General features: G+C 41.8%; 1 protein-coding gene across 1 annotated transcript in view; it reads right to left on the bottom strand.

The window, feature by feature from the left end:
• Positions 1-23,001, bottom strand: part of cfap65 (cilia and flagella associated protein 65) — a 222,722-nt gene that overhangs the window by 88,478 nt on the left and 111,243 nt on the right. Inside the window, exons 14-18 of the mRNA XM_063049965.1 lie at positions 20,263-20,508; positions 17,035-17,259; positions 14,693-14,851; positions 12,775-12,940; positions 7,902-8,030 (exon numbers count right to left, since the gene is read on the bottom strand). Coding sequence (XP_062906035.1) covers positions 7,902-8,030; positions 12,775-12,940; positions 14,693-14,851; positions 17,035-17,259; positions 20,263-20,508 — 925 coding nt within the window. The remainder of the gene's footprint in view (positions 1-7,901; positions 8,031-12,774; positions 12,941-14,692; positions 14,852-17,034; positions 17,260-20,262; positions 20,509-23,001) is intronic.

Below are 23,001 nucleotides of genomic sequence, written 5' to 3' on the forward strand. Positions count from 1 at the left end.
TGGATAAACCTTTCAGCAAACCCATTCATTGCTGGGTAGTGAGGAGCTGACTTGAAATATCTGATGCCATTTTTCTTCATGAATAGTCTGAACTCTTCTGATGTGTATTGAGGTCCGTTGTCACTCACAATTTGTTCAGGTAAGCCATTCCTGGCAAAGATAATCATCAGACCCTTTTCTGAAGTGGTTGACTTCATTGGTATGACCTCTGGCCACTTCAAATGAGCATCCACAGTTTTCAGAAATATGGAGCCCATGAATGGCCCAGCAAAGTCAATATATATTTCCCATGGTGACAAAGGACACTCCCACAGGTACAATTGTGCCTGTGGTGGTCCACTTTGAATCTTTTGGCACCCTGAACAGCTTTTGGTCAAGTCTTCAATCTGTCTACATATTCCCAGAGAGACTTCATCTTGACACCTTGACTGTACCCAGGTGTCCTTCATGCAGATTTTCTAACACTTTGGTGTGCAGTTTAGAGAGAACCTCAACATGAGATCCACTCATCAGCATTCTTTGACATACTGACAGTTAGTCTTGTCTCACTGAGAACTCTGGAGACATAGGATTACCCTGAACTGGCCATCCTTGCAAAGACTTTTGACAATGTCAGGCCATTCCTTGTTTCTCTTTGTATTTCAGAATTTGTTACTGGCAACTGGTCCACCAATGCTGCGTAGAACTCCTTTGTTGGGTCACAGAATGAAGACTTTTCTTCTTCAGTTTCCAATAGTGGGAGACATGACAACTGTCAATGTTGTTGTGTTGTTTGGTACCCTTGAACTCTAAGTCATAAGATCATGTTACAGCCCTACATCCTCCTCCCTCTCCTTGGGCATCCAAGATTTTAGATTGTACTTCAGAAATAGCGGGAAGGAAGAATAAGAAACTTTGCCGTCTGTGAATGCTTTATGCACAGAGGTTTATTACAGCAGTCTAGCCACAAAATCCTGTTCAACAGTATGCTTAGTTAAAGTATATCTTAAAGGGCAACGAGAAAATGCTTTCAAGATGTACGCAATGATTGATGACCAGCGCAACAGATCCTTAGCCCAGTCAAATGTCTTTGATCTGTTGGCATCCATAGCAACTCATCATCCTACATCTTGAAGACCTGTGATGGTGTAATGGAGAGATCAGGCAGAAGAGTAACGGGTTATCAGATTGAAGGATGGAATGGTGGCATTGCATTACACTAATTGCATGTAATGACATTCCAGACAACCACAAAGAAAACTGACTCCTCAGGCTTCTCACAAACAGGAGAATATCTGCAGATGCTGGAAATACAAGTAACACACAAAAAATGCTGGAGGAACTCAGCAAGCCAGACAGCATATATGGAAAAGAGTACAGTCCATGTCTCAGCCCAAAACGTCGACTGCTCTTTTCCATAGATGCTGCCTGGCCTGCTGAGTTCCTCCAGCATTTTGTGCATGTTCCTCAGGCTCCTCTCTATCACCCCCACCTCAAGTGTCTTGCCAAAAAGATCCCAACTCTAGATGATAAAGCCCAAATCCTACTTTTGCTTGGGAGAGATATCCTCACAGCACATAAGGTCAGGAAGCATATCAACAGTCCTGGTAATTCACCCTTTGGACAGAAGCTGGGCTTAGGATGGGTCCTTGTTGATGGTATATGTTTAGGGAACATCCACTGGCCTACTGTGCACAACATTAAAACAGACATTCTGGAAAATGGGAGGCCTTCACTGTTCACCCCTTGCACATGTCGATCTCGTTCAGACCCAGGGAATAACTGTCAAACACAGTTTACTTAAAAGTACATACTGTTTATTAGCAAGTTTGCATTCTCAGTTGGCAACACAGAGTCTCTGCTCACCAAGCTTGAGAAAATCTGCAGTCAATTGAGCCCAGAATACTGTTTGGAGCTGCTGATATACATTGTTATCATATAATTTGATAAGGGTAAATCGAGAAGCATCTCATGGAAGAAACACATATTTATTCATATATTATTCTCACAGCACGACTTGTCAAGCTGCCAATAAGTCCGTTAGGTTTTAGCCCTTTTAATTCTGCATATAATTCCTCACACAAACCATGTTAACTTTAAAGAAAAGGTAAACTCCAGTCTACAACCTCAACATGATCTCTCATAAAGTGCCAGTATCAAAAAAAGACATCCCAGAATAACTTGCCACCTGAGGTATATGTGGCAGACACTAGAATATGGCAGAGAAAAGGATTAGCTAAATGCATTTTCTATAACCAAAGCCCAATTGCTAGGTAAAGCCACAGGACAAATCCAGGGTATGGTAGAAAAGCTCCAAAGACTAATGGAACTGGTCCCAGAAACAAAAAGGTAGCAGCCATCAAGAAGCAAGAGACATGTTCTGTAGAAGAACAACCGTGTGATCAGATAGCAGTGAAAGGAGGGAATGTCAACACAGAGTATTGTGTAGAGCATGTGGTTCCCAGTGACCCATCAGCCATACATGCAGTGAAGGACTCTTAAACTGCAGAGGTATATCAACGGACAAAGCTGTACTTGGGACTTTAGTCGACCACGCTCCTTACATATAGCCGATAGCCGGCACCTGGGAGCACATGATCGTGTGCCGAGGAGAATCACGGACTTTATGCTGTTGCACACAGGATCTTCCAGCTTGAATCATGAGGTTCTGTGCACTCTTATGGCAGAAGTACAGGCAATTATCAATCTGAGGCCATTAGTTTCAGTCCCTGCAGATGCCTTTGATTCTTTGCTCCTTACTCCTGCTATGCTTCTCACACAGAAACACAATGCACTGGCCACAAATGGAAACTTTACAGACAAGGACGTCTGTAAACCACAATGGCATCAAGAGCAGAATTCAGCTGATCTATTCTGGAGATGATGAAGACAAGACTATCTGCAGACACTGCAAGTTCACCACAAATGGTAAGAGTCATGCTCTAACGTTGAAGAAGGTGATGTTGTGCTTTTGAAGGACAGCAGGGTAGCCCAAAATGACTGGCCCATGGCATTAGTAACATGCACATTTCCAAGTGAAGATGGGAGAGTTCGCGAAGTAGAGCTCAAGACGACAAAGCAAGGGTCATACGAGAAATACTTCAGGCCTGTGTCCGAGATTGTTCTCCTTCTGAAAAAGTAAGATAGAACTTTGTAACCTGTTGCATTAACTGTGATATCATTATAGAGGCCAGGCGGGGAGTATTCAGGCTTTTACTTTGAAACAAGGCCCTGCCAGCTAACTGTATATTTTGGTTGCGCTGAGGACTTTAATTCTGAAGGCCCTGCTGCCTTTAAATTTGAAATTCAGTTGACCCACATGAGGAGAGCAGCCTTTTTATTTTGGCGAAGCTTTTCAGTCAGATCAAAGAAGATTTACACAATCCTGTGTTGCCTTTCCTTTGCTTGCGCCATCATAAATTATCATCCATAAGTTTTGGCTTAGTTTATAAAGGAGAAAGCTATCTGAGCAATATTTTGTGTTAATATTACATAGAAGTTTATTCCCAATTATCTGTATAGTGTTTGATCAACCATGGTAATTTAATGAATTCTTAAATTATATTAATCTTCTCACATACTTTAAAACTTTGTTTACTCATGTTGTGTATAATTCTGGATATTTTACACATAAGTCTTGCTTCATCCAATGTCTTACGAATGCGTGACTTAATCATCATAAGTTTGCTGCATTAAGTACTTAATGGTATTTTTCAGGTTTGTTTTCAATTTTACACTTACTAAATTGTATATGTGCATGCTGCCCAAATAAAGCACCCAGAACTTGGTTGCTCCTGACTCCTGTGTTCAGTTGAGTGGTCTGGCAAATTGCTGAATTGTGTACCTCCTACTTCACACACAAGGAGAGTAGTATACTTTCCACGGTACAGCTGCAGAAATTTGTGAGAGTCTTTGGTGACATAACAGGTCTCCTCAAACTCTGAATGAAATATAGCCGTTGAAACAATATGTTGGGCCCAGGATAGATCTTCAGAGATGTTGACATCCAGGAACTTGAAACTAATCACCCTTTCCACTGCTGATCCCTTAAAGAGGACTGGCATGTGTTCCACCAACTTCACCTTCCTGAAGACCAGAATCTATTCCTTGGTCAACTGACATTAGGTGTACAGTTGTTGTTGCAACACCACTCAGTCAACTGATCTATCTCACTCCTGTATGTCTCCTTGTCACCATGTGAAATTCTGCCAACAAGGGTTGTGTCATTAGCAAACCTATGGATAGCATTTGAGCTGTGCTTAGTCACACAGTTGTGGGAGCAGAGAGAATAGAGCAGTGTCTAATGAGGCTTAATGGGTAGAATTGAGGAATAAGAAAGCTATGACCACATTAATGGGATTATATTATAGACCACCCAACAGCCCTCAGAATGTAGAGGAGCAAATTGGTAGTGAGATCGCAGAGTGTTGCAAGAAACAAAAGGTTGTGATAGCAGGTGATTTTAACTTTCCACGTATTGACTGGGACTCCCATACTCTAAAAGGGCTGGATGGGAAAAAGTTTATCAATTGTTTTCAGGAAAGGTTCCTTAGTCAAGTCTCAACTAGAGAGAATGTGATACCCTATTAGAGAATGACTTAGGGCAGGTGACAGAGGTTTGTGTAGGGGAACACTTTGCAACATAATAATTTCAAGGTTAATTATGGAAAAGGATAGGTCTGATCCTTGGGTTAAGATTCTAAATTGGAGAAAGGATCTGGCAAGTGTAGATCTGGACAGGCCGTTTTCTGATAAATGTGTACTTGATAAATGTGCAGCCTTCAAAAATGAAATTCTGAAAGCAGAGAGTTTGTATGTCACTGTCAGAATAAAAGGCAAGGATAACAAGTTTATGTAACCTTGGTTTATGAGAAATACCAAGGCCCTAGTTAAGAAAGAGAAGGAGGTACATAGCACAGATAAACAGGCAAGAACAAATGAAGTGCTCAAGGAGTATAGGAACTGATCCAGCTGCTGTGCATTCCTGCCTGCTGGTGTGATGAACTGGGGACCGAGGCTTGGGCCTACTCCAGCTGCTCCAGGAGCGGATCTGGGACTCAGTCTGGTTTGGGATACTTGTTTCTATTGTTTGCATGATGAGTGTGTTTTTTCTCTCTCTTTCCCTGTGCAGTGGTTTCTATTCTTTTTTTAAAATTGGATTATTCATGTTTCTTCCTTTGTAGCTGCCTGTAAGCAGACAAATTTCAAGATGTATAATTCATAAATTCTTTGATAATAAATGTGCTTTGAATCTTTGAATAAGAAATGCAAGAGAACAATAAGAAGGAAATCAGGAGAGCTAAAGGAATACATAAGGTTGTTCTCAAGGTGAAGGAGAATCCTGAGAGCTTCTACAGACATATTAATAGCAAAAGGAGAGCAAAGGACAAAACTGATCCTTTGGAAGATCAGATTGGTAATCTATGTGTGGAGCTGAAAGAGACTGGGGAGATCTTAAATGATCATTTGCATCCGTATTTTCTCAGGAGATGGACAAAGAGTCTTTTAATGTGAGGAAATGCATCAGTGAAGTCATGGACCCTTTGCAGATTACAGAGGAGGAGGCATTTGCTGTCTTGAGATAAATTAGGGTGGATAAACCCGGGCCTGACAAGAAGTTCCCTCAGACTCTGTGGGAGGCTATTACAGAAATTGCAGGGGCCTAGCAGAGATACTTAAAACATCCTTAGCAATAGATGAGGTACCCGAGAATTGGAGGATAGCTAATATTGTTCCACTGTTCAAGAAAGGCCTTAAGAATAAACCAGGAAATTATATCCAATGAACCTGACATAAGTTGTGGAAGGTTTTCTAAGGGACCAGATATATAAGTATTTGGAGAGACAGTGGTGGTAAGTTGTGTCCAACAAACCTTTGTGTTTGGTAAGTTGCGTCTAACCAATCTGATAGAGTTTTTCAAAGAAATTACTAGGAAAGTTCATGAAGGCAGGCACTGGATGTTGTCTACATGGACATTAGCAAAGCTTTTGACAAGGTCCCGCATGGGAGGTTAGTTAAGAAGGTTCAGTCGCTTGGCATTCGAGATAATGTAGTAAATTGGATTAGACATTGGCTTTGCAGAGGAAGCCAGAGAGTGACGGTAGATGGTTGCCTCTCTGACTGGAAGCCTGTGATTAGTGGTGTGCCACAGGCATCAGTGCTGGGTCCGTTGCTGTTTGTCATCTATATTAACAATCTGTATGATGATGTGGTAAACTGTGTAACCAAATTTGCCAGTGACACCAAAATTGGAGATGTAGTGGACAGTGAGGAAGACTATCAAAGCTTGCAGTGGGACTTGGACCAGCTGGAAAAATGGGCTGAAAAATGGCAGATAGGATGTTATGCAGGCAACTGTGAGGTGTTGCACTTTGGGAAGAATGACCAGGATACGTTTTACACGGTGAGTGGTAGGGCGGTAGAATAGATGGATCTTGGAATACAGATCCATAATTCCTCAAAAGTGGTGTCACAGGTAGAAAGGATTGTAAAAAAAGGCTTTTGGCACATTGTCCTTCATAAATCAATGTACTAAGTACACGAGTTGGGATGTTATGTTGAAACTGTATAAGATGCTGCTGAGGCGTAATTTGGAGTACTGCGTGCAATTTTGTTCACCTACCTACAGGAAAGATGTAAATAAAATCGAAAGAGTGCAGAGAATATTTATAAGGATGTAGCCAGGATGAGAGGACATGAGTTATAGGGAAAGGTTGAATAGGTTAGGACTTTATTACTTTGAAAGTAAAAGATTAATAGGAGATTTGATAGAGGTATACAAAATTATGAGGGGTATAGATAAGGTAATACAAGCAGGCTGTTTCCACTGATGTTGGGTGAGACTAAAACTAGAGTTCATGGGTTAAGGATAAATGGTAAAAAGTTTAGGGGTAACATGAGGGGGAACTTCTTCACTTAGAGAGTGGTGAGATTGTGGAGCAAACTCTCCAGCACTAGTGGTGGATGTGGAGTTGATTTCAACATTTGAGAGATATTTGGAAAGATACATGGATAAGAGGGGTAAGGAGGGCTATGGTCTGGGTGCAAGTCGATGGGACTAGGGAGATTAATGGTTCAGCACAGATTGGATGAGCCAAAGTGCCTATTTTTGATCTGTAGTGTTCTATCAACAGAATAAAAATCTCCTGGTTCATCCATGGCTTTTGGTTTTGGTATGTCTATATGTTCTCGAAGGCACACATTCATCCACACAGCTCTTAATGAACTCAATGATAACTGTAGCATATTCATTCACATTCAAAGATGAATCCCTGAATATTGTCCACTCCATAGACTCAAAAAGTCCTGTAAGTACTCCTCTGCCTCCTGCGACTATCACTTCTTGGTCCTCACCACCAGTGCTGTGGCCTTTAGTCTCTGCCTATATGCCAGAAGTAGAAGTGCAGCCAGGTGATCGGATGTTTCAAAGTGCATTCAGATTCAGGTTCATTTATTTATCACATGTCTATGTAAACACAGCATTGTCTGCATTAACAGCCAACCCAACCTAAGGATGTGCTGCAGGAAGGATTAAAGATACTTGTCTTATGGTCTTATGGTCTAACAAACAACAAAACAGCAACAGGAAAACAAGCCCTAATCAAGGGCTTCAACTCAAAACAGTGGCTGTCTATTTCCCTCCATAGATACTGCCTGACCTGATGAGCTCCTTCAGAGCCTTTTGTGTTGCTTGAGCTGAAAATGCAATATAAATGCAAACCATTTTATGGAAATATTTTGCAAATCAGCAACCTTTACATTTCACAGTAAGTATGTCAATCATTGTAAAATTTGGGGCAATTCTCTCCGCTGCTTTTCACTTATGAATCTGTAATGAGATCCGAGCAACAAAATTGCAAATCTACAATGAGGTCCCAAACGGAAAATCTAACAACTATTCTACACAAGGTAAAAGTACCCACCTTTAGCAGACAGAATCTTGGAGTTAATTGTCCAAGTGTAATAAATTCTTCGAACAGGCCATGCCACAAACCTAAAGGAAAGTCTTGACCTTCCAGGGATTGTACCGTGATGGTATTCCAGTTCAAAAGCTAAGAAAACACACATTTTCCACAGAAATTATATAATAAATAAGACATAAAACATAGAAGAGTACAGCAAAGTACAAGCCCTACAGTTCACAATCTTATACTGATCTTTTAACCTACTCAAAGATTAATCTAACCCCTCCTTCCCACATTGCCCTCTATTTTCTATCATCCATGTGCCTATCTAAGAGTCTTTTAAATGTCCTTTGACCACCAACCCTGGCAGCGTGTTTCACACACTCACCTCTATCTGTAAAAAAAAACTTCCTGACATCCCCTATACTTACCTCCAATCACCTTAAAAGCAAGTCTTCATGTATTAACCATTTTGGCCCTGGGAAAAAGACATTGGCTCTAACAATCAACACTCATCAAAGTTGCTGGTGAACGCAGCAGGCCAGGCAGCATCTGTAGGAAGAGGTGCAGTCGACGTTTCAGGCCGAGACCCTTCGTCAGGACTAACTGAAGGAAGAGTGAGTAAGGGATTTGAAAGTTGGAGGGGGAGGGGGAGATCCAAAATGATAGGAGAAGACAGGAGGGGGAGGGATAGAGCCAAGAGGACGCTCTTGCTAACGTTAGTCCTGACGAAGGGTCTCGGCCTGAAACGTCGACTGCACCTCTTCCTATAGATGCGGTTTGATGTGTGTTGCTTGAATTTCCAGCATCTGCAGAATTCCTGTTTGCGTTCTGGCTCTAACAATACTTCTTATCATCTTATACACTTCCATCAAGTCACCTCTCATCCTCATTTGCTCCAGAGAAAAACCCTAGCTCACTCAACTTACCCTCATTAGACATGCTCTCTAATCTGGGCACAACCTGGTAAATTCCCTCTGCACCCTGTACAAACATTCATATTGTAGATTATCAGAGAGGCTGAGCAGAATGCTGCCTAGGAACAGGTTTAGGACATTCTGCCCTTCAAGTCCAGTTCACAATTCATAGAAACATAGAAACATAGAAAATAGGCGCAGGAGTAGGCCATTCGGCCCTTCGAGCCTGCACCGCCATTTATTATGATCATGGCTGATCATCCAACTCAGAACCCCGCCCCAGCCTTCCCTCCATACCCCCTGATTCCCGTAGCCACAAGGGCCATATCTAACTCCCTCTTAAATATAGCCAATGAACTGGCCTCAACTGTTTCCTGTGGCAGAGCATTCCACAGATTCACCACTCTCTGTGTGAAGAAGTTTTTCCTAATCTCGGTCCTAAAAGGCTTCCCCTTTATCCTCAAACTGTGACCCCTTGTTCTGGACTTCCCCAACATCGGGAACAATCTTCCTGCATCTAGCCTGTCCAATCCCTTTAGGATTTTATACGTTTCAATCAGATCCCCCCTCAATCTTCTAAATTCCAATGAGTACAAGCCCAGTTCATCCAGTCTTTCTTCATATGAAAGTTCTGCCATCCCAGGAATCAATCTGGTGAACCTTCTTTGTACTCTCTCTATGGCAAGGATGTCTTTCCTCAGATTAGGGGACCAAAACTGCACACAATACTCCAGGTGTGGTCTCACCAAGGCCTTGTACAACTGCAGTAGTACCTCCCTGCTCCTGTACTCGAATCCTCTCGCTATAAATGCCAGCATACCATTCGCCTTTTTCACCGCCTGCTGTACCTGCATGCCCACTTTCAATGACTGGTGTATAATGACACCCAGGTCTCGTTGCACCTCCCCTTTTCCTAATCGGCCACCATTCAGATAATAATCTGTTTTCCTATTCTTGCCACCAAAGTGGATAACTTCACATTTATCCACATTAAATTGCATCTGCCATGAATTTGCCCACTCACCCAACCTATCCAAGTCACTCTGCATCCTCTTAGCATCCTCCTCACAGCTAACACTGCCACCCAGCTTCGTGTCATCCGCAAACTTGGAGATGCTGCATTTAATTCCCTCATCCAAGTCATTAATATATATTGTAAACAACTGGGGTCCCAGCACTGAGCCTTGCAGTACCCCACTAGTCACTGCCTGCCATTCTGAAAAGGTCCCGTTTATTCCCACTCTTTGCTTCCTGTCTGCCAACCAATTATCCATCCACATCAATACCTTACCCACAATACCATGTGCTTTAAGTTTGCACACTAATCTCCTGTGTGGGACCTTGTCAAAAGCCTTTTGAAAATCCAAATATACCACATCCACTGGTTCTCCCCTATCCACTCTACTAGTTACATCCTCAAGAAATTCTATGAGATTCGTCAGACATGATTTTCCTTTCACAAATCCATGCTGACTTTGTCCGATGATTTCACCGCTTTCCAAATGTGCTGTTATCACATCTTTGATAACTGACTCCTGCAGTTTCCCCACCACCGATGTTAGGCTAACCGGTCTATAATTCCCCGGTTTCTCTCTCCCTCCTTTTTTAAAAAGTGGGGTTACATTAGCCACCCTCCAATCCTCAGGAACTAGTCCAGAATCTAACGAGTTTTGAAAAATTATCACTAATGCATCCACTATTTCTTGGGCTACTTCCTTAATCACTCTAGGATGCAAACCATCTGGCCCTGGGGATTTATCTGCCTTCAATCCCTTCAATTTACCTAACACCACTTCCCTACTAACATGTATTTCGCTCAGTTCCTCCATCTCACTGGACCCTCTGTCCCCTACTATTTCTGGAAGATTATTTATGTCCTCCTTAGTGAAGACAGAACCAAAGTAATTATTCAATTGGTCTGCCATGTCCTTGCTCCCCATAATCAATTCACCTGTTTCTGTCTGTAGGGGACCTACATTTGTCTTTATCAGTCTTTTCCTTTTTACATATCTATAAAAGCTTTTACAGTCCGTTTTTATGTTCCCTGCCAGTTTTCTCTCATAATCTTTTTTCCCCTTCCTAATTAAGCCCTTTGTCCTCCTCTGCTGAACTCTGAATTTCTCCCAGTCCTCAGGTGAGCCACTTTCTCTGGCTAATTTGTATGCTTCTTCTTTGGAATTGATACTATCCCTAATTTCTCTTGTCAGCCACGGGTGCACTACCTTCCTTGATTTATTTTTTTGCCAAACCGGGATGAACAATTGTTGTAGTTCATCCATGCAACCTTTAAATACTTGCCATTGCATATCCACCGTCAATCCTTTAAGTGTCATTTGCCAGTCTATCTTAGCTAATTCACGTCTCATACCTTCAAAGTTACCCCTCTTTAAGTTCAGAACCTTTGTTTCTGAATTAACTATGTCACTCTCCATCTTAATGAAGAATTCCACCATATTATGGTCACCCTTACCCAAGGGGCCTCTCACGACAAGATTGCTAATTAACCCTTCCTCATTGCTCAAAACCCAGTCCAGAATAGCCTGCTCTCTAGTTGGTTCCTCGACATGTTGGTTCAAAAAACCATCCCGCATACATTCCAAGAAATCCTCTTCCTCAGCACTTTTACCAATTTAGTTCACCCAATCTACATGTAGATTGAAGTCACCCATTATAACTGCTGTTCCTTTATTGCACACATTTCTAATTTCCTGTTTAATACCATCTCCGACCTCACTACTACTGTTAGGTGGCCTGTACACAACTCCCACCAGCGTCTTCTGCCTCTTAGTGTTACGCAGCTCTACCCATATCGATTCCACATCTTCACGGCTTATGTCCTTCCTTTCTATTGCATTAATCTCTTCTTTAACCAGCAACGGCACCCCACCTCCCCTTCCTTCATGTCTATCCCTCCTGAATATTGAATATCCCTGAACGTTGAGCTCCCATCCTTGGTCACCCTGGAGCCATGTCTCTGTGATCCCAACTATATCATATTCATTAATAACAATCTGCACTTTCAATTAGATCAAAGCTGATTTGTCTCTTAGTTCCATTACTTCGTTTCATAACCCCTAATACCACTACTCAATCAATCTCACTTCTAAAAATTCCCAGACTCCATAGCTTTTAGTTAGAGGAATTTACTGCCCTTTCTATGAAGAATTGTTTCCTGACATCACCCTTGAATTGCCTACTTATAATTTTAATGATTTAAAAACGATAAAAGATTAGCTTTATTTGTTACATGTACATCGAAACAGTGAAATGTGTCATTTGCATCAACAGTCAACACAGTCCAAGGATGTGCTGAGGGCAGCCCGCAGGTGTCGCCACACTTCCAGTGCCAACATAGCATGCCCACAACTTGGAATGCAGGAGGAAATCAGAGCACCTGGAGTAAACCAAGCCAGTCACGAAGAAAGCATTCAAACTCCTTACAGACAGCACTGGGAATTGAACCCTGATCGCTGCATTGTAAAGCATTACCTAGCCTTTATGCTATCATGAACTTCCTTCATCTGAACTCTCCAGTCAAAGAAAACTGTTTATCCCTAACGACTCTGCTAACATCTTTAATTTACCTAAGTATCTAAAATTCTTCTTAGTTTAATTATTGATGGAAAACAGAAGACATTGGCAAGGTCTAGTGGCCACTAATCCAAATATTAAGCAGATTAGACTGCATTTTGTAAGGAAATGTGAAAAGCAAATTAACAAATGCATAACATACGTAGAATCTGAAATGACAGCAGAAAATGGTATGTGTGACAGAGGTGACTTTGAAATTACAGTTCCCAAACCATTCCTTCATTGTCTTATGTCTACAGGTGATGAGTTGATTTTGATTTCATGTCATCTTAAGTCAGTGACAATAAACCTGACTTGGATTCTGAAATGTTTAGTCTATAACCTTTCCAAAGTCTGTTTTCCCATAGTTTGTAATGAATAGTATGCCATTTCTCTGCACGTACCCATCAGATCATTCACAACAACATCGGGGTCACATGGTCCTGTGATGCTCTGCTTGACAGTGAGGGCAAAGTTTAAGGAGCATGGTTCATTATTCAGCAATACAAGTTCACCTGACTGAGAATTGCCAACCAGGATGTCTCCCAGGTCTATCTGCTCCTTCTCAGCCTGAAAGAGAAGGACAAATGACAACGATCACTGATATAATTTGCAAACACCGTGTACAGTATCAACAAACATGTCTACCATTCATTGAAGAATTATTAAATTGGTTTATTATTGCACTGAGGTACAGTGAAAGACTTTGCTTTACATGGCATCCATTCAAATCATTTCATCAGCATAATAACATAAGGCATAAGAGCAGATTAGGTTCTTCAGTCCATTCCACCATTCCATCATGACTGATTTATTATCCCTCTTGGCCCCATTCTCTTGCTTTCTCCCCCTAGCCTTCGATGCTCTTGCTAATCAAGAATCTACCAACCGCTGCTTTAAATATACCCAGTGACTTGGCCTCCACAGCTCTCTGTGAGAATGAATTCCACAAATTCACCACCTGCTCACTAGAGAAATGCCTCCTCATCTCTTTTCTAAAGAAAATGCTTCTTCTCGGAGGCTGTGTCCTTTGGACCTAGACTCCCTCACTATAGGAAAAATCCTCTCCACATCCACTTTACCTAGGCCTATCGATATTCAATAACTTTCAATAAGATCACCTCTCAATGTTCTAAACTCCAGCAGGTACTGACCCAGAGCAATCAAATGCTTATGAACCTCCTCTGAACCCTCACTAATGCCAGCATATGCTTTCTTCGATAAGGGGCTTTAAACTGCTCCCAGTACTCTAAGTGCACTCTGAGCAATGCCTTATAAAGTCTAAGCATCACATCAGTACTTTGAGGTAGTACAAAGGAAAACAACAACAGAATGCGAGATTCTGCGATGTTGGAAATCCAAAAGAACGCACACAAAATGCTGGAGGAATTTAGCAGGTTGGCAACATCTATGTAGGGGAATAAATAGCTGACATTTCGAGCTGAAACCCTTCATCAGGACTTGAGAGAAGTTCTCCTTGAGCCTGGTGGTACATGTTCTCTGGATTTTATATCTTCTGTCCAATGGGAGGGTGGGAGAAAAGAGAATGTTAGGGGTGTGCAGTATATTCCATTTACAGGGAACAGATGACAGAGAGTAACAATCATTCCATTGTTAATGCACCAACACCTACCACCAAGCACATTAAAATGCTAGGATGTGAAAGGCTCTATACAAAATAATAAATAAATTCTATCTCAGAAGGCATTACATTGATTTACAGCAGCAAAACAAAACATTCATCCCATACGGCATAGGAATAGAATTTAGCCATTCAACTCACTAAGTCTGCTCTGCAAATCCATCATGGCTCCTTTATTTTCCCTCTCAACCCTATTCCCTAGACTTCTCCCCATAACCTTTGACACCCTTACTAATCAAGAACCTATCATCCTCAACTTAAAATATACTCAATAACTTGACCACCACAGCCGTCTGTGGCAACGAATTCAGCAAAGGTGATAAGCAGATGGAAAGGGTGGGGAGGGGAGAAGGTAAAGGGGGCTGGTGGGATCAGAAAAAGGGAAAGGACAAGGGAGTAAACACAAGAGATACTGGATATGTTCAGCAGCACGCACAAAATGCTAGAAGAACTTAGCAAGCTGGGCAGCATTTATGGAGGGGAATAAACAGTTGACATTTCGGTCCAAGACTTTTCATTTGCAAAAAATACTACTTTGACTGTAAAGCGATATAGCCGTAAAGTATGGTGGTTGTGAAAGATGCCATACATGCGAAAACGAAGTAGGTGCAAAAGTAATTATTACAAAAGAAAGAAAATGCGCGTGAACAGGATTACTTCCTTCTCTCCTTTGTTCTCACCGTGATTATGCCCACTGTTCCTTCACCAATAACCCTGAGGGTGAAATTAATTTTCTTTCCTTGCTCTGTACAGTGTGGGCCTTTCACTCCCCACACAGAAATGTGGGGTTTCAGAAAATACTTCTGTTCTTCTTGAGGGTAGAAAGACCATGTTTGTGCCTGTAAAAAGCACACAATATGTTGTTGGTAAAATCCATGATAACTATTCCAAGCACTTTAAATTGAGTAGAAAATATGTTTGTAACACATGTCAGTTTATTATATTCACTAAGAAAAATAAATAACATTATCACTTTCCCCAGATAAAAAAAGTCACCTGAGTCAATCCTTAGAATCTTTGCACTGACTGCAAATTGTTAAGCTGATGGAGAAGGTCCTGAGCGGCAGGATTTATCAACAATACAATTAGGAATGGCTTTGTCAAAGGCAGGTCGTGCCTTACGAGCCTGATTGAATGTCTTGACGATGTGACTAAGCACATTGATGAAGATAGAGCGGTAGATGTAGTGTATATGGATTTCAGCAAGGCATTTGATAAGGTACCCCATGCAAGGCTTATTGAGAAAGGAAGGAGGCATGGGATCCATGGGGACATTGCTTTGTGGATCCAGAACTGGCTTGCCTGCAGAAGGCAAAGAGTGGATGTAGACGGGTCATATTCTGCACGGAGATTGGTGACCAGTGGTGTGCCTCAGGGCTCTGTTCTGGGACCCCTACTCTTTGTGATTTTTATAAATGACCTGGATGAGGAAGTGGAGGGATGGGTTAGTAAAGTTGCTGATGACATAAAGGTTGGGGGTGCTGTGGATAGTGTGGAGAGCTGTCAGAGGTTACAACGGGACATTGATAGGATGCAAAACTGGGCTGAGAAGTGGCAGATGGAGTTCAATCTGGATAAGTGTGAGGTAAAATATGATCGCAGAATATAGCATTAATGGCAAGACTCTTGGCAGTGTGGAGGATCAGAGGGATCTTGGGGTCCAAGTCCATAGGACACTCAAAGCTGCTATGCAGGTTGACTCTGTGGTTAAGAAGGCATACAGTGCATCGGCTTCCATCAATCATGGGACTGAGTTTAAGAGCCGAGAGGTTATGTTGCAGCTATATAGGACCCTGGTCAGACCCCACTTGGAGTACCATGCTCAGTTCTGGTCACCTCACTGTAGGAAGGACATGGAAACCATAGAAAGAGTGCAGAGGAGATTTACAAGGATGTTGCCTGGATTGGGGAGCATGCCTTATGAGAATAGGTTGAGTGAACTCGGCCTTTTCTCCTTGGAGCGACAGAGGATGAGAGGTGACTTGATAGAGGTGTACAAGATAATGAGCGGCATTGATCGTGTGACTAGCCAAAGGTTTTTTCCCAGGGCTGAAATGGCTAGCACAAGAGGGCATAGTTTTAAGGTGCTTGGAAGTAGGTACAGAGGGGATGTCAGGCTAAGTTTTTTACTCAGAGACTGGTGCGTGCGTGGAATGGGCTGTCGGCATTGGTGGTGGAGGCGGAAATAATAGGGTCTTTTAAGAGACTCCTGGATGGCTGCATGGAGCCAAGAAAAATAGAGGGCTATTGGTAAAGCCTAGGTAGTTCTAAGGTAGGGACATGTTCAGCACAGCTTTGAGAGCCAAAGGGCCTGTATTGTGCTGTATGTTTTCTATGTTTCTATGTTTCTAAATTTATTATCAAAGTATGTATATGTCACCATATACTACCTTTTGATTCATTTTCTTGCAGGCATTTACAGGAATGTAACGACATACAATATTTTTTTTTAAATTACACATATACAAAGACTGATAAACAATCAATGTACAAAAGAAGACAAATGTGCAAAATAACACTGAGAACATGAGTTGTCAAGTCCTTCAGAGTGAACCTGTGAGTTGTGGAATCAGTTCAGAGTAAAGTTATCCACATCGGTTCAGGACCCTGATGGATGGAATCAGGTTCCTTTTTAAATCTTTCCCTCCCATCCTAAATCTTCTCCATTACTTGGGGAAAAGATTGTTATCATCCACCTTATCAATGCCTCACAATTTTAAGCATTTCTATAAATTATTGTGAAGAATAATAATTTTAAAAATCACAATACAAATACAGAAGGTCAGAAAAATCACTGAGACATTTGCTATACAAAACGTTATTACTGCAATCTAGCTTCTTAGTTGGAGGGTAATAAACATTTATACTGTAGAACATAGAACAGTAAAGCATAATACAGGCCCTTCAGCCCATGATGCTGTGCTGATCTTTTAAGCTACTCTAAGATCAATCTAACTCTTCCCTCCCACATAGCCCTCCAATTTTGTTCTATGTTCTAACAGAGAAATGATTATGAATTCACCAAAGATTCATTGGCCTGGATGATCCCAAACGTTGGTCTGACAGACAGAACTTTAGAACCTGCTGCTGATATCTTCCACTGAAAATACAGGGGCATCCGTGTCACATTCTTAATGAAGTAGGATCGCTCTGATAAGGTGCCTATGCATGTCGGCTTAAAGTACAGGTACCCATTTCCATCCAGAGTAACGAGTGGCTTTTCAACCGTGCAAAATATGCTGATCTCCTAGGAAACCAAGAGAATGAGAGAAGTGAGTGGCATAAAGATAAAGGCAGATTAGCTTTATATGTCACATATACATCAAAATATAAAGTGAAGTGCATCATTCGCATCAACAACTAAGACAGTCCATGGATTGCGCTGGAAGGTAGCCCACAAGTGTTGCCATGCTTCTGGCACCAACAGAGGATGCCTACAACTTACTAACCTTAACACATACATCTTTGGAATGTGGGAGGAAACCAGAGCAGCTGGAGGAAACTCATGTGGTCACAGGAAGAATTTACAAACTCCTTACAGACAGCAGCAGGCTATGAATCCCCGATGACTGGTGCTGTAATAGCATTACACTAAATGCCGTGCTGTCGTGCCATCCTTTTCTTGCATAACAAATTCAAATTCATGTATACCGGCAATTGAAACAATATTCCTCCATCCAAGGTGCACAACACAGTACATATAGTTCACACACAACATATAAAGGTGATATTACCACAAATAATAAGGTGCATTTCTGATACAAATCAAAAAGTAAACAATATACGCTACCAGCGATTCATACACGATGAGACCTGGGTGGTGGCAGGAAGTTCAACAGTCTCACAGCCTGGTAGAAGAAGTTGTTTCCTGTCCTGACAGCCCTTTTCCTAATGCTACAGAACCTCGTGCCTGATGGTAGGGGTTCAAAGAGATTGTGGGATAGTTGGGAGGAATCCTTGGCAAAGCTAAGGGCCCTGTATACACAGCATTCCTGATAGATATCTCAATGGGTAGAAGAGAAAGCCCGATGATCCTTTCAGCAGTCCTCGCAATCCCTTGCATATTTGTTTGCATATTGTACTCTGTGCCAAACAACAGTGCTTTTTAATCACAATAACAGTTTAAGATCTGTGTCAAAATGCTCTGAGTTCAAGTCGTTGAAAAAAAATCACACAGTCTCGGCATGCAGAGAAATGCAGCAATGTCAAAGGTGAATTGACAGAGGTGTACAAGATGATCAGAGGTATAGATCGAGAGGATCGCCAGAGACTTTTCCCCAGGGTAGAAATGGCTAATACGACATGGCTAATGTATCTGCCTTTACCCCCTCAACAGTGGAGCTAATGGAAGATGATGACACATTACAACGGCAGTGAAGGTGGAGGAAGGCTGCAGCAGTGAAAGGTCCCCAGGCATCTTGCATTCCATGCCACTGGAGTCAGACCTCTGTTAAGAACCGTGTGGTGGCTGCCCATGCATCAGCCTCCCCACGTTAAACAAAGTCACACAGCGCCATTCTCCATTCAGAGAATCCACCCTAATATCCCAGATTAAGTCCTGTGGAATATATGGACTCCGGATCAGCCCCTATAGCCATCTGAGGATTCACCAATAGACAACCACTTTGGAGAACATCATACTTGACTCAAATGATTGCATGACTACCACCATTCCTGGCAGTGCATCCATGCACCTACCACGTTCTGTATAAAACACTTACCTCTGACCTCCTCCCATATATTCCTCCAATCAACTTAAAATTATGCCCCTTCATATTAGTCAATTCCACCCTGTGCTTATCTAAGAGTTTCTTAAATGCCCCTGATGTATCTGCCTCTACCACCACCACTAGCAGGTGTTCCATGCATGTCCAACAATCTCTATGTAAAAAAACCTGACCTCCCCCCCATTCTTTCCGCCAATCATCTTAAAATATGGCCTCTTGTATTAGGCATTTCCACTCTGGAAAATCTATGCCTCATATCATCTTGTACACCTCTCTCAAGTCATCTCTCATCCTCCTTCGCTGCAAAGACAAAATCCCTAGCTCACCCAACCTTTCCTCATAAGACATGCTGTCTCGTCCGGGCTGCATGCTGATAAATCTTCTCTGCACCTTATTCTAAAACTTAAGTGTTGCTCAAAATTTCCAGCATCTGCAGAATCTATCATAAAGATAAATAACATTCTGCACACCACAGTTCCCAGGAGACGTTAGATTGTGTATAATTGGGCATATGGCAAGGGGCAATAAAAAGAAGTTAGGTTTGAGCAAAGCGGCCATTGTGGGAGCAGCCATTAATTGAGCATGCCCTTATTGAGTGAGGAGTTCAGGACCTGGCTCAAAAGCCTTTGGTGAGGAGAGTCAGAGACTGTAGATAGATTTTTTTCTATTTATTCTTTCTTTCTTTCTTTCCAGTTAGAGCAGTGGGGATGCCAGGCAGGATAGTGGAATGTTCCTGTTGCGGGATGTGGGAAGGCAGGGAGGTCTCCAGTGTCCCTGTCAATTATTATCAAGTACATTCAGTTGCAGCTTCTAAAAGAATGTGTTAAAGAAACAGAGCTGGAGCTGGATGAACTCCAGATCATTCAGGAGGCTCAGGGGGTCATCGACAGGACATACAGGGTAGGTACATCGAAACTTGGATAGGTACAGGGAGGGGTATGGTCCTGGTGCAGGACCATGGGACTAGGCAGACTAATAGATCAGCACAGACTAGGTGGGTTTAAGGGCCTGTTTTTGTATTGTATAACTACAGTTTAGCAATATTATGACTACTTTGATCACCTTGCACCAGAATGGACTTTGTTTCCTTTTGCTCTTATGAACTTCCTTATAAAAGTTGTGTTTAATTTATTTAACATGTAAAATGCTGGTTTCTCAGCCCAAAACATTGATTCTTTATTCATCTCCATAGATGCTATCTGACCTGCTGAGTTCCTCCAGCATTTTGTGTGCGTTAATGCAAATCCATTCAACCTCATCTATCTCATATCACAATCCTCTCACTATAGGAATTAATCCTGTGAACTTTCATTATGACCTTCTTCGGTAAGATCAACAAATCTGTACCACTGTGGTCTAGAGTTTACAGTGCCTATTTTGATTTAATCTACAATTAAGACAAGGATGACGAAGGTCTCTGGTCTTCCCCATGTCACCTTTTTATACTGGCTATCTTCCCTCCAGTCTTTAAGTGAGGATGAAGGGTCTTAACTCAAACCATCATGACTAGGATTTATTATTACCTGATTGTACTTTTCAGAACCATTAAGCTGTAATGGCAGTGTGTACTTGTTAACACTCTCCTTCTGGGGAGATGCCTTCAATGTGAATATCTGATGGGAATTCGGGGGAACAAAACCAAAGGCTGGTTTAATTCTCATAGTGGATTCATGGGGCAAAGGAAGGAAAAACGTCATGGGTGTATCTCCTGTATTCTTGAGCAGAAGGGTCCTGTAGACCGTTCCTTTCTCATACACTGCTGGCAATACCTGCAAGAAAAACAATTGGTCAGAAATCATAAACACTTTACAGGTACATCAGCAGGTTGATATCACGGCAGACTAACAGGAGGTGGCCACTGAGTGAATGCTTGTGGTCTTCTGCTGCTGTCGCCCATCCACTTCAAGGTTTGATGTGTTGTGCATTCAGAGATGATTTTCTGCAAACCACATCATTATTTGAGTTACCGTTGCCTTCCTGTCAGCTTGAACCAGTCTGGCCATTCTCCTCTGATATCCCTCATTAATAAGGTTTATTCACTCACAGAACTGCTCAATGGTTGTTTCTGTGTTTTTCGCACCATTCTCTATAAACTGTAGATACTGTTGTGCATGAAAATCCCAGGAGATCCGCAGTTTCTGAGATACTCAAACTACGCCATCTGACACCAATAATCATTCCACGGTCAAAGTCACTTAGATCACATTTCTTCCGCATTCTGATGTTTGGTCTGAAAAACAACTGAACCTCTTGACCATGTCTGCATGCTTCTGTGCACTGAGTTGCAGCCACTGGATAAGTTGATTAGGTATACGAATTACAAATACAAATGTAATTAATAAAGTGGCTACTGAGTGTACGTAGCATATTTCGAAAGTCCAGGTTGGGAAAGGGTGACATAAACATTTTGCATTCTGCAGTAGAAATTTTTGGGCCAAGAGAATCTGCAGACACTGTAATCTGAAGCAACACACAAAAGGTGCTGGAGGTGCAGCAACAATGGACAGTTGATGATTTGAGTTGAGACCCTTCATCTGTATCGAAAAATAGCGGGGGCATGGCTGGAACAAAAAAAGGTGGTACTGGAGATAACTGAAAATTTAAGATGAGATATTAATGCAGCCCCCTCAGGTAGGAGTAAAAGAATCTCTGGCATTATTTGAAAGAGAATGTGCATGCAGAAATATTCCCTCTGGTGTACCACTCAATCTTTATTTCTCTCTTAATATACAAACCCCATTTCCAGAAAAGTTGGGATATTTTCCAAAATGCAATAAAAACAAAAAGCTGTGATATGTTAATTCACGTGAACCTTTATTTAACTGACGAAAGTACAAAGAAAAGATTTTCAATAGTTTTACTGACCAACTTAATTGTATTTTGTAAACATACACAAATTTAGAATTTGATGGCTGCAACACACTCAATAAAAGTTGGGACAGAGTTAAAATAAAAAATAAGATTGAAAAGTGCACAGAATATTCAAGTAACACCAGTTTGGAAGACTCCATATTAAGCAGGCTAATTGGTAGCAGGTGAGGTATCATGACTGGGTATAAAAGTAGTGTCCATCAAAGGCTCAGTCTTTGCAAGCAAGGATGGGTCGTGGCTCACCCCTTTGTGCCAAAATTCATGAGAGAATTGTTAGTCAGTTCAAAAGGAACACATCTCAGTGCAAGATTGCAGAGAATTTAGGTCTTTCAACATCTACAGTACATAGTATTGTGAGAAGATTCAGAGAATTCAGAGACATCTCAGTGCGTAAAGGGCAAGGTCAGAAACCACTGTTGAATGCGCGTGATCTTCAAGCCCTCAGGCGGCACTGCCTAAGAAACCGTCATGCTACTGTGACAATTATAGCCACCTGGGCTCGGGAGTACTTCGGAAAACCATTGTCACTCAACACAGTCCATCGCTGCATCCAGAAATGCAACTTGAAACTATATTACGCAAGGAGGAAGCCATACATCAACTCTATGCAGAAACGCCGGCGAGTTCTCTGGGCCTGAGCTCATCTCAGATGGACCGAAAGACTGTGGAACCTGTGCTGTGGTCAGATGAGTCCACGTTTCAGCTAGTTTTCGGAAAAAACAGGCGTCGAGTTCTCCGTACCAAAGATGAAAACGACCATCCAGATTGTTATCAGCGAAAGGTGCAAAAGCCAGCATCTGTGATGGTATGGGGGTGCATCAGTGCCTACGGCATGGGTGAGTTGCATGTATGTGAAGGTACCATTGACTCTGAGGAGTATATTAGGATTTTAGAGAGATATATGTTGCCATCAAGGCGACGTCTCTTCCCAGGATGTTCATGCTTATTTCAGCAGGACAATGCCAGACCACATTCTGCACGGGCTACAACAGCGTGGCTTTGTAGACACAGAGTGCGTGTGCTTGACTGGCCTGCTGCCAGTCCAGATCTATCTCCTATTGAAAATATATGGCGCATCATGAAGAGGAGAATCAGACAACAGAGACCACGGACTGTTGAGCAGCTGAAGTCTTATATCAAGCAAGAATGGACAAAATTTCCAATTGCAAATCTACTACAATTAGTATCCTCAGTTCCAAAACGATTAAAAAGTGTTATTAAAAGGAAAGGTGATGTAACACAATGGTAAACATTCCTCTGTCCCAACTTTTGTTGAGTGTGTTGCAGCCATCAAATTCTAAATTTGCGTATGTTTACAAAATATAATTAAGTAAAACTATTGAAAATCTTTTCTTTGTACTTTTGTCAGTTAAATAAAGGTTCACGTGAAT

This window comes from Mobula hypostoma, chromosome 6 (assembly GCF_963921235.1).
Source record: "Mobula hypostoma chromosome 6, sMobHyp1.1, whole genome shotgun sequence".
Lineage (NCBI taxonomy): Eukaryota > Metazoa > Chordata > Chondrichthyes > Myliobatiformes > Myliobatidae > Mobula > Mobula hypostoma.